This window comes from Microtus ochrogaster, chromosome 4 (assembly GCF_000317375.1).
Source record: "Microtus ochrogaster isolate Prairie Vole_2 chromosome 4, MicOch1.0, whole genome shotgun sequence".
NCBI classification, from domain to species: domain Eukaryota; kingdom Metazoa; phylum Chordata; class Mammalia; order Rodentia; family Cricetidae; genus Microtus; species Microtus ochrogaster.
The window spans coordinates 28460548-28472930 of record NC_022011.1 but is presented as its reverse complement, the minus strand read 5'-3'; the positions used below and the strand labels follow the sequence as shown (position 1 = coordinate 28472930).

General features: G+C 53.3%; 1 protein-coding gene across 1 annotated transcript in view; it reads left to right on the top strand.

The window, feature by feature from the left end:
* The first annotated feature begins 4213 nt into the window (after positions 1-4213).
* The window catches only part of C4H16orf74 (chromosome 4 C16orf74 homolog), a 22957-nt gene continuing 14787 nt past the window's right edge, over positions 4214-12383 (top strand). Inside the window, exons 1-2 of the mRNA XM_005345769.3 lie at positions 4214-4343; positions 7642-7690. Of these exons, the coding sequence (XP_005345826.1) occupies positions 4257-4343; positions 7642-7690 (136 nt within the window). The 5' untranslated portion in view covers positions 4214-4256. The remainder of the gene's footprint in view (positions 4344-7641; positions 7691-12383) is intronic.

Below are 12383 nucleotides of genomic sequence, written 5' to 3'. Positions count from 1 at the left end.
AAGAAAGAAAGAAAGAAAGAAAGAAAGAAAGAAAGAAAGAAAGAAAGAAAGAAAGAAAGAAAGAAAGAAAGAAAAAGAAGAAGAAGAAAAACAAAAACAACAATAAAAAAGTTCCCCCCCCCATACAGTATATTCTGATCACGACTGTCCCCTCCCCTAACTCTTCCCAGATTCTCCCCTCCTCCCCTGAAAATTTTCATTATTATTTTAAATTCTGTGTGGGTATATATATCTGCATGTTGGAATTGTTATCCCAGGTCATGGAGTCCCCCCGCTAGGAGACAGAGTCCTATATGTAAAATCAAAGAGCCTTTATTCTTATACAAGTTCGAACTCAGACTCTCTGTGTGTCCAAAATATTGGTGTGAAAGGAGAGGAGGCCCAAGCTCAGTTGGGGGGTGGGGTCTATAATACCAGAGGGGTAAGGTCTAAGGTTCAGGACTCCTGATTGGCTGACATTTGTCTAGGGGCAGAAACCTGGAGGCAGGAGCTGATACAGAGACCACGGAGAGATGCTGCTTACTGGCTCGTTTATCTTGTATGCCTGCATGCCGGAAAAGGGCATGAGTCACCATGTGGTTGCTGGGGATTGAACTCAGGACCTCCGGAAGAACAGCCAGTGCTCTTAACCTCTGAGCCATCTCTCCAGCCTAGGGATAGCACTACCTACCAAGGGCAGGACCCTCCCCATCAATCATTAATGAAAAAAATGCCCTACAGGCTTTCCTGGAGCCAGATCTTAGGGTGGTATTTTCTTTTCTTTTTTTTTTTTAATTTATTTATTATGTATACAGTGTTCTGTCTGCATGTATGCCTGCAGGCCAGAAGAGGGCACCAGATCTCATTATAGATGGTTGTGAGCCACCACGTGGTTGTGGGGAATTGAACTCAGAACCTCTGGAAGAACAGCCAGTGCTCTTAACCTCTGAGCCATCTCTCCAGCCCCCAGGTGGTATTTTCTTAATTGAGGTTCCCTCCTCTCAGATGCCATTAGCTCATGTCAAGTTAAAACTAACCAGCTCAGGGTTCACGGTGTGTGATGCACAGCAGCACCGTGCCAGGCTGCGAGGGCTCCTGACTCTCTGGAATGCTTTCTCTCTCCCTTCTCGTCCTCCCTGTGACCCCCAGTCCGGTGCTTCTCCCCATCAAGACAGAGAGGCTGAGTAACTGGCCATGGTCTATCATACCATAGTCCCAGCTGAGGCAGACTTTCTCAATTCAGTCTCTGCCTGGCCTACAGAGGGAGACCCTGTATCCCAACATGGGGAGGAAGCTGGTGGGATGAGCCAGGAGCCCTGGCTGCTCTTCCGGAGAACCAGGATTTGAGTCCTATACCCACATGGCAGCTCACAGAAGTCTGCTGTTCTAGGGGGCCTGATGCTGTCTTCTGGCCTCTGTGGATATCAGGACCACAAGTGGTGCACAGACATACGTGAAGGTGAAACATCCATATACATAAAATAATTTTAAAAAAATATATTTAAAGCCAGTTGGTAGTGGTGCACACCTTCAATCCCAGTGCTGGGGAGGTAACGACAGGTGGCTTCCTCTGAGGATGGATGCTGGCATCCACTGCAGTTCATTTTAGTCCTGGGGACTCAGGCTTTCCTTTGCTCTCCCACTTAGGCCCTTGCAGAGGGCTACTGTCGCATGCCGGTCAGGCCCTGCTCTTTATACTGAATGCCCAGTGGCAGCAGGGCAGCCATCCTGCCCGCATTTCTGGGCTGCCAGAGGAGCAGGCAGAGTACTAGATGGGGCTCCATGGTTGCAGGGAACTAAACAGAGAGGAGCAGAGGGTTGAAGAGGAACAGCCAGTGAGAGGCAGGGGTGCCCCCACACCCACTCTTCACCCTTCCGGGCTGATCACAGCCAGAACTTTCTCAGCCCTTTTCTAGTCTGCCTCCTCTGCCAGGCCAGCCCCACCTCAGCCTGGAGGGCCTCCTGATGTCTATATTTCTTGCTCTCCTTGGTCCTCAGAGTCTAATGCCAAGAAGGGCAGCTATACCTGGCACAGGAAGGACTTGGATGCTGTAGAACGGCACACAGACAATTGACACTGAGACTGATAATCCTTGGGGGTGAGGACCAACCGTCCCACTGACCACACAGATGGAAGGGGTCCCAGACCTCAAAGGGGACCCAACTTCACAACCACCCACCCAGGATGCCCAGTCTGGCCACTGCCCTGCCCTAAAGCTTTAGACGATTCAGAGATGGCTTCCCAGGTATGAACTGATTATCAATGTCTCTGCAGCTGTTCTCGCTGGAGGGTAAGGTGACCCTCCTCCTCCAGAACTCAGGATCCCTTCCAGAAGCTTCCAACAGCACCCTGTCGAAAAATCAGCCATGCACCTAAGCCCAAGTCCCAGCCTGGATGCCAGGTGGGCTCTGGACACTAAAGTTTCAGGTCTTTTTTGTGGCCAGCTGACACTAAGTGATTGATTACCCCTTCCCAGCCTCGCTTGGCCCAGCTAAGTCAGACTCCAGGCTGGACAAACGTGGGGACATTTACCACGTCTGCTTTCACTTACTTTTTCTTTGGATGAGACTTTTGCTTGTAGCCTCGGTTGGTCTTGAACTTGTTATGTAGCCGAGGATGACCCAGATGCTCCTCTATCCTCCACCTCCAGAGTGCTGAAACCACAGGGTACCGGGTTCTGGTGCTTGCCATGCTAGGCAAGAAACCACCAAATGAGCCCCACCCACAGCCACTCGGTCTCATTCTGAGCTGCCCAGGTGATTCCTGCAGGTTGCTGGCTCAGAGAGCAGCTAGAAAAATACTCAAGGGTTCTTATCTAAGAGCTGTCGCGCCCTAGGGACAGAGGTAGCTTTGGTGCTCCTGACATCAGGGGACCGTGCTGCTGGCATCCAGCGGTGGATGTTCGGGGAGCAGTTCAGGCTCATGCAGGGAGCGGTGGTGGAGAAAGAAGTCATAGCCCAGAGGGCTGAGACCCAAGTTCTCAGAGGCCGTGTGGAGGAGCCCCATCTCAGTACAGGCAGGTGACAAGAGCATCATCTGTCTCCTCTCTGTCCTCTGCCTGCCCCCCCCCCCCAGAATGACTGGTGTTCCCTTCCTAAAGACAACTCAGACATTCAGTCCAGAAGTTTTATTTGTGGGATGGCCTGTGACCTCCCTAAACCAAGGTTGCCACATTGAGGATAAGTGAGAATAACCGTCTACCCTGGGCCGGTGTCACAGGCCCATGGTGATATCAAAGCCCCTTGTAATATTTGGAAAATAGCACAAGATGTGGAGACCTGGAGCTTGTAGAGTAGGCGTGGCACTACAGGCTTGTGACAAAGAATTGATCTAGGTAGGTGAGTGGGGCTTCAAGGAGGGGCCCCTGAGAAAGCCATTAAGACACAGATCTGGACGCCACATCTATGGTTGGAAGTATGTGGGAATGTGATTCAGTGCTGAACACGTGCTGGGCTTGTAGAGGAGGGGGATGGGGGAGCCATGTCTTTTTCTTTCTTTTTCTTTTATTTTGGTTTTTCGGGACAGGGTTTCTCTGTAGCTTTGGAGCTGTCCTGGAACTAGCTCTTGTAGACCATGTTGGCCTCGAATTCATAGAGATCCGCCTGCCTCTGCCTCCGGAGAGTGCTGGGATTAAAGGCATGCCCCACCACCACCCGACAGGGGAAGCCATGTCTTATCTCTGGCACTGAAAATATAAAAACAAAGAAGCCAGGGCCTTGGCCCCTGTTTGAGATCCCAGCACTTGGGAGACAGAGGTCAGAGGATCAGGGGTTCAAGGGCAGCCTAGGTGGGATACAAGAGCCCCTATTTCAAATAATACAAAGGAAAGCATGATGCTAGCTTTAGGGGTAGGGAGTCGATAGCCAGAGTCGTCTTAGCCTGAACCTTCAGGTCCTCTGCCAGCTGTGGCAGATGGAGGCACGTGGCCAGTTAAAATGCCAGAACCCAGCAGCGTGGGAAGCCCGCGGGTCACAATGCCACCTGAACCTCCCAAGCGCAGCGACGAGCTGGGGGCGTTACTTCTGCGTCTCTGCAGGAGAGGCGGAGCTGGACGCCCCTTTCCCTCTATAGCACAGGGGACAGCCGACTGGTGCCCAAACTTTCCCGGGTGCTGGGAGCGCGGCTGGGGTGGGGGAGGCGGGCAGGGAGGCGCTGCAGCCGGGGTTGTGACTGCGCCCAGGGCGGGCTGCGGGGCGGAGCGGCCTGGGCGGCGCCGCCCTCCAGGTGCCGGGCGGGGGCCCAGGCAAGCGCTGCTACGGGGAGAGCAGGCCGGGCCATGACCCCCGCGGTCCGCGGCTGCAGGCGTGTCGCCTGGTGTCCCGCACGGCCACCAGCGTCCGCGCCCAGCGCACCCCAGAAAGCGGTGAGTGCGCGCGCGCCGTGCGCGCCACGGCGGACGCACCGGGACCTGGGAGGGACGTGGGGATGGCCCAGGACAGGGGACCCCTGGGCCGTGGAGACCAGGGACGGTGGGGATCCCGGAGTGTATGTGTGGGTAACCTGGGAAGTAGAGACCGGGGGTTACAGAACCCCGGAGGGTAGGTACCCCAGGGTGGGGTGAAGACGCGGGGGGAGGGGCTGTGGAGACCCCAAGGTGGTGGGGACTCCAGAGTGATGGGGGACCCTTTGGTCCCAGGCCTCCCACAACTTCCCGCAGACTTCGCTGTCCAGCTTGGCTCCTTTTGGCCGCGTGCCTGGCATTGGGCGGGGGCGTGTCCCGCGCGTGGCAGCCTCAGGCCCCTCCGTGCAGCCGGCTTGGCTGTCAAGTAGCGGAGCAGTCGGGCGAGGTGGGGGCAGGAGGCCTCGGGAGGAACCGCTTCCCTCCACCAAGTGTTTCGAATGTATTATTGATGAGCTGCTTAGCTTAGGGGCGCCCAGTACATCAAAGCAGCTTCGCGACCGCAAAGGGCGACCCGCGCAAGGCAGGCACTTCTCTTGGCAGGGCTGGCCCGGGCAGATCTGGGGAGGGTGTGCGTATTTGAAAGAGGTCCGGCAGCTCCCCTGGGGGACTCTGAGGGCAGGAGGGACTTCTGGCCTTTGCCAAGAGAACAGGGTAGCAGCAATGTAGAAGTCATTCCGGAGAGAGTATAGAAATGTTAGAACACACCCGGTTTTACAGATAAAGAAACTGAGTCCCAGGCTGCTTCATATGAATGGCAGACTTTGATGTCTCTCTTCAGCCTGAGACTCTTCCAGGAGATCCTCCCTATTTTGGGTTGTGCTACCAGCTAAGAGCACCCCTTACCTGTCCAGACCCCTTTCCTACCTAGGCCACAATGTAGACTGGTCCTGTCTAGGCCATACCCAACTCTGGTCCTGTCCTGGTGCCCCTCCCCCGGGTCCGGGTCCTCTGCACAGGAGAGAGGCCGTGTATTTATGGAAAGACTTAATCCCTCCACCAGCCCCAAGGCCTGGAAAGCTGTGTCTAATCTGTCCCTGGAAGGCCTCAGCTGGTGGGCACACACCAGGCAGGAGTGTGCCTCTCCTAGGGAGGTGTAGGTCACTCAGGAGACTCCACTCGTCCTCCTGGGCTGAGGACGCTGAGATGTTAGTGCTTAGCCAGCAGTAGGCCCATGCCAGGCCTGCGCTGGCTCTTTTCACACTCACACCAGCCCTCTAACCAAAGCCTCTTCTTGTCCCCATTTTAAAGGCAGGAAACTGAGGCGGGAGAGTAGATAAGGCCAAGTGTTAGCCTCGAGGTAACAGGAAATGGCTTTTATCCAGGGAGGGGAAAGCCAGGCCAGCCCTGTAGAATCATGGGAAATGAACCCACCATAGAGACTGATAGAGAGCCCTATCAAAAGAAACTCAATCTTCTTCCAGGCCCCACACAGCCTTGGGTTCCTGATAGTAGCCACTAAGGTCACAGTACCCATCTCTCCCATGTCCCTGTGTCCAATCTTTCAGAAAAAAAAAATTTATGTGCATGAGCATTTTTGCTCACATGCATGTCTGCCCCATATACATGCATGGTGCCCTTGGAGGGCACCAGATCCCATGGAGCTGGAGTTACAGATGGTTGTGAGGTACCATGGGATGCTGGGAACAGAATCCAGGTCCTCTGCATGGCCCCTGAGCCATCTTCCCCTCACCCACCCTCCATGTTCAATCTTGGCTGCTATAGAAAACACGGGACACTCTCTTGCACACACACGGTCAGCTTTAGTGTTTAGCAGATGTTTTTAATGGTGTGAAGACAGAGTGAGGCATGAGTGCCACAAAGTGGCCCAGAGCAGGCAGCAGGCAGGTGGGAAACTGGGGCTGTTGGCCTCTCTGGCCTTAGCAGGGAGGTAACACACAGCCAGCACTGTTCTCAGCATGGTGCCTGGGGCTGAACTTGAACGGATTCTTGTCCTGTTACACAAATGAAGTGACTTCCTAAGCAAGGTAGAAACCCAGATGTGGGTGTGTCCATCCTGCTTGAAGCAGGAAACAGCTCCACATGGGAGCTTGGGAAACAGCTAAGGGACCAAGATGCTCTGCCCAGCCTCCTCTTGCCTCTCAAGTCCAGGAGCTAAGCCGATGGTCTGGCTGCTCCTGCCTGGCCTGTTAAAGGAGGGCTTTGTTAAGGAGATGGGGCACCATGCCACTGTGACTCAGGCTCTCTTGGCAGGGTAGGTTCTCCTAGGAGAGGTGGCTGGGCAGCACCATGGCCAAGGGGGCTTCCGGTCCAACTGCCTGCTTAGTATTCCTTCCCTTCACTCATGACAGCTGGGGTCGGAATCAGAACTATGGGCAAATAGCCAAGGTGCCAAGGAGAGAGTGAAGAGGCCCAGCCCAGGCCAGTGGCAGGTCCACACCCAAGAGGGACCCAGGCATCCTGCCTTCAGCCTGGAGCCTGTCACTTGGGCTGCTGTCCTCCCTCCTCAGCAGCTCTAGGTTTGTGTGACCCTAGAGCCCAGTGTTCCCCAGGCACAGGCTGGAGACTGCCTTTTATGCAACCCATAATGGCTTTTTTTCCGGGGCTGCGAACTTGTGAACGCCAGATGGTGAAGTCACTCCCGATGGACACTGGTCCCCTGAAGACCGCCATGCCCACTCTGTGTCTCTTCCCCTGCTTCCTCGTTTGACCGCTCAGTTGCTTGAGTTCTAAGAAAGCAGTTGCAGGAAAAGGTCAGGAGAACACGGGTGGGAAATGTTCTCCTTCTCATCCTCCATAGCCTGTTAGAGTTCAACCCATTCCAAGAATCTGTATTGAGAGGACCGGGGACTGGGCTGTGGCTCAGGTACTGTGGGTATGCCCACTATGCACAAGGTCCTGGGTTCGATCCCAGGAGCCCCAATGAATCAAGTAGACAATGTGGCCAGTGACTAGAAACTGAAAAGTCAGCAGAGCACCTGTTAAAATAGAGAGATTGCCTGTTGTGGCAGGTTTCATCTGCCCCCCAGCCTGTGGGTCCTCCATCCCTGAGGCTGACCACTGTCCTGTGGCCCCTGAAAGGAGAGACTGCAGGGTGGTTTCCACTCCCTCAACCCTGGCCAACCTTGCCTGAACTTTCCTGGACAGCAGCCCTCCGCCCCAGCACACACTCAGCCCAGATGTGGTCAGCAGGCACTGTGACCTCACAGCTGGCTTGTTTTACCACTGCTTCCTGTCGTGTGCCCAGCTGGCCAAGTAGGACAATGACATCCCCCGTCTAAGTGTTCTCCTTTCTTCACAGGCCTGCAGCGGTGACAACGCCATGGGGCTGAAGCCCTCCTGTCTGAAAGGTAGGACAGAGTGTGGGGTGCTGGAGGCAAGGGGACTGGGAGAGCAGAAAGGGGGAGACTGGGGTAGAGATAGTATGGGGGGACCCAGAGGCCTGGGGTACTGGCCTAGACTGATGGGACCTCATCTGTAAAGGCAGCTCGTATATACAGTAGGTACTCTATAAATGCTTATTCTGCCTCTATGACCTCTTCCAGGCCTTCTTTCACCAGAGGTTTGTGCCCTAGGGCTTCAACTTTCTCCTCAGGCTTCAACTTCCTCCTCAGAGAAGTCCTCGAAAAAGAGGGTAGCTAGGAAGGGGGAAGCCTGAGCAAGAAGCCAGGCATAACTTGGGTAACTGCTTCCCAGGACACGCTGGAAACCTGCCATCATCCAGCCAAGAGGTCAGCTTGGTTAGTACTGGGAGAAAAATAAGGCCATCAGAAAGTTCTAAAAGGGTGCAATATCAGTGAGAGGTATTGGTGGAGGCAGCACAGACCCCTGTCCTGATATCCTCCTGTGACACAGGCATGATCCCCACCCCCATCTCCCAACCTTGAAGTCCAGACTTGCCCTGGACAACCCTGCAAGGTACCATAGGCCCCACCCCCAACTGCTTGTTGGCATCCAGCTTGCCATGGTTCCATCTGTCCCCACAGCTCTCCTGGGCCATCCCAGCCCTAGTTCTCCACTCACTGCTGCATTTTCTCTTTTTTAATTTAATTTTTTTTTTTTTTGGTTTTTCGAGACAGGGTTTCTCTGTGGTTTTGGAGCCTGTCCTGGAACTAGCTCTGTAGACCAGGCTGGTCTCGAACTCACAGAGATCCGCCTGCCTCTGCCTCCCGAGTGCTGGGATTAAAGGCATGCGCCACCACCGCCCGGCTTTTTTTAATTTTTTTTTTTTTTTTTGTGACATGGTTTCTCTATGTAACAGTCCTGTTCTGGGATTTACTCCATAGACCAGACTGGCCTCAGACTCACAGAGATCCACCTGTCTCTGCCTCCCAAGTGCTGGGATTAAAGGTGTGCACCACCACTGCCCAGCCCAGTGTGTTTTCTTGATGGCCCCTGCCAAACACATCACTACCCCACATGCTGAGCCACTGGCCTGAACATTAGGTTCTCCTCCCTGCCCACTCCAGGCTCCCCTCCCCAGCCTTCCCGTGCACCTCTGCCTTCCAAGATCAGCCTGCTCAGAGGTCTATGTTCCCCAACCTGTTCAAAGCTCTGGAGACCTGAACAACAGCCTTGATTTCCTTAAAGTGGGGTCACGACAGGACATGGCTGTGGGGTGTCCAGAAGTGCCAGGCTCCGAGCACTCAGGCTGCCACTGGGGTATAGCTCTCCTGATGATTTCATCCCTGGGCCCTTCTGTTCCCTGGTTTTCCAGCCCCTACTTCCAGGTCTTAGGAGACTTGAGGTCTCTGATACTAGCTAAAGCATTGATTGCAGTTAAGATGAGCAAGATGAACTTCTGGGAAGAAAGAGAGAACTCTTTCCCCCCAGGAGAACTGCAAAGGCTGGGAAAGAGTGGATGGATGTCTCCTGAGCTTCCTCTCACTTTGTGGGTGGGGTAGGGGAGGGGCAGATATAGGACAGCACTTAATTGGCCCAAATGAAGCCTTGTGCCTTGGCCTGGGAGGGTGGAGCATCTTGACTGACAGCTCCACCAGGACTGCTAGCAAGAGGATTACTGTGCTGATCTCAAGGTGGCCAGGCTCAAGGTGCAAGGTGGCCAGGCGTTGAGGAGCGGAGTCAGCCTTCACTGCACTCCAGGGCTAGCGCTCTGAATGACCAGTGAGTGCACAGGTTAGGGATATAGACTGCCTTGCCACTGTGTGGCCAGGGCCCCTGACATTCTGCACTTCTCTATAGTGTCAACAACTCTAATGCCTTGTGTATGTGGACCCCAGGATTCTTAGAGAATCTAGCGATCGTATGCATCGTGTAGTCAGACTTTTCTTTGACCCCCCCCCCCAGCTCACAAATAAGAACACTGAGACTTATTATTTATTATAAAAGCTCTTTGTGTGTGTGTGTGTGATTTTTTTGAGACAGGGTTTCTCTGTGTCACTTTGTTGCCTACCCTGGAACTAGCTTTTGTAGACCAGGCTGGCCTCAAACTCACAGAGATCCTCCTGCCTCTGCCTCCCGAGTGCTGGGATTAAAGGCGTGTGCCACACTGCCCGGCTCCCAACTAGCTCTTATAACTTAACTTGTTTTTAGTAACCTATGTTCTGCCACATGGCTTGGTTACCTCTCCTCTGTCTGACTTCTTCAGTGTCTTGCTGGCATCTCTTGCACACCTAGATTCATTCCAACACCTCTCTCTCCCCGGAAATCCCACCTGTCCTCTCCCACCTAGCTACTGGCCATTCAGCTCTTTATTATTAAACCAATCACAGTGCCACGCCTTCACAGAGTGTAAACATAATGCACAACAGCGTGGGCCAGTTTCTTGCCTGGCTCTGTTTACTGAGTAATGCCTTTCCCAGGCTCAGTGTGTTGTGGCATGCATCTGTGTGTTGTAGGGGCCAGATGTTTTTTTTTGTTTTTTGTTTTTGTTTTTTTTTTGAGACAGAGTTTCTCTGTGTAGCTCTGGCTGTCCTGGAACTCCCAGATGTTTCATTGTGTGGATTTCCAGCCAGCTTTGCATTACTGCCACAATATACCTGAGAAGAACAAGGTACAAAGATGAAAGGTTTATTGCAGTCCATGGTTTCGGAGTATTCCATGGTTACTTTGAGCCTGTGGGTAGACTGTGGAGTGCTGCGAATGAGGTGCCGGGGCTGCAGGGACAGCTCAGGGGTAAAGAGCACTGGTGGTCCTTCCAGAGGACCCGGGTTCAATTCCCAGCACCTACATAACAGCTTACAACTGTCTGTAATTCCAGTTCCAGGGTACCCAACACCGTCATACACACATGCAGGCAAAACACCAGTGCACATAAGTTTAAAAAAAAAGAAAGAATGAGATGCCCATCTATGACTGCTAGGAAGTTAGAAGGGTTGGGGCAGAAGCCACAGTCCTAGCATATACCTTAAGGCCATATCCTCAATGACCTAACTTCCCACGGGGCTTGCTTTTTACAACTATTCTCATGGTCTGGGGACCAGGACTATGATACATGGGCCTTTTAGGGGAGTTTAAGATCCAACTAGGTATGTACCTGAAATCCCACCATTCATGGGGCTTAGACAGGAGGGTTTCTGCAAGTTTGAAGCCAGCCTGGGCAACATAGTGAGCCCCAGGCCAGTCTGGGCTGTGCTGTTACCCTGTCTCAACAAAAAAGCAGTAGACCATGGTCCAGCAGGATGGGACATGTTTTCTTTCTCTCCCACCCATCAGTGGGATCTTACCTGGTTATATTAGGATGTCCAAGATGGTTCAACCTGGACCTAGACTATCTCCCCAACAGGACCCACCTCTATCCTACCCCACCACAAGCCTAAAAGCCATTGTGCACCAAGGGCCCCTGGAACAGGAACTTTGAAAAGGGTTCCTCCAAGGTGTCAGCTCATATAATTTTCCTTTCATGCTTTGGGTGTGTTGGACCTTGGCCTGCCTCCAGCTAACCAGCCTTGGTCCCTGGAGGTAATGAAGCCGAGACTTACCCACCAGCCAGACCCACCATGGTGGAGCCTGGTTACACACACACACACACACACAAACAAACAACATGCAGCGTGATGTTGTCCACACAGGCCTACTTGTGGCTCCATTTCCTATGTGGCCTGCTCCAGTACAGCCACAGGTTTGGCTCCATGCAGTGCTGTGTGCTATCTGGTTTGCTTCCTTGAGACACTGTCTCATATAGCCCAGGCTAGCTCAAGGTCTATGTAGCCAAGGATGACTTTGAGTTCTACATGGTTGCTTATATAAGTAAGCCATATAGGATATTTTGGCATGATGGTGATGATGATGATGATGATGATGATAACTTGTTTGGAATATGTTCCAGGAGTCAGAATGGTCAAATGACAATAAATGGCTGTTTTACTTGGGGGCTTAACCTGGGAAAGGCTCTTGTCTGTGAATTCCATATGGATTAAGTCATTTGTCTCCAAGACAAGGAAGCTGAAGCCCAGAGAGGGAGACCAGCTTCCCTGAGACCACACAGCTTTGGCGCAAGCTGTATTTGAACTCTTCCAGAAGCCTTGCTCTAGCCACTCCATCATCTGCCTCCATCCTCAGGCAGCCCTTCTGCTTCTCTCCTCATTTAGCTCCCTCCCTTTTAGCTTCCTCTTCCTCTTTGCTTCTGAGTGCACAGCTGTTGGACTCAGTCCACCCGGTTCCAGGATGCTGCCTCTGTGAGATCCTCAGACTGATTAAACCTCCAACACCTTGTTCTAAAAAGGCTGGATTCACCCTGAGCCAATTCACCCCAGAGGTGGAGGGGGTGAGTCACTCATGGGGCAATAGGCAAGGGACCCAGCTGGGACCCACCTAGAGCCTCTGTCCCTCCATCCCCAGGACTGCCCCCGGGGCTCAGCTGTTCCCAGCTAATCTTTGTAACGCTCCCAGCTCCAGGCCACGTCAGAGCTCCAGAGCATGTACGCAGCACAGGGCAGCTGCCCTCCTCTGCACAGCACAGCATCCAGCCACCCCAGAGCCTGGCTCAGCTTAGCACTCCAGACTCATTTCCCGTGAACCCCCGCACCAGGACGGTCCCGTGTGTGTGTGTGTGTGTGTGTGTGTGTGTGTGTGTGTGTGTGT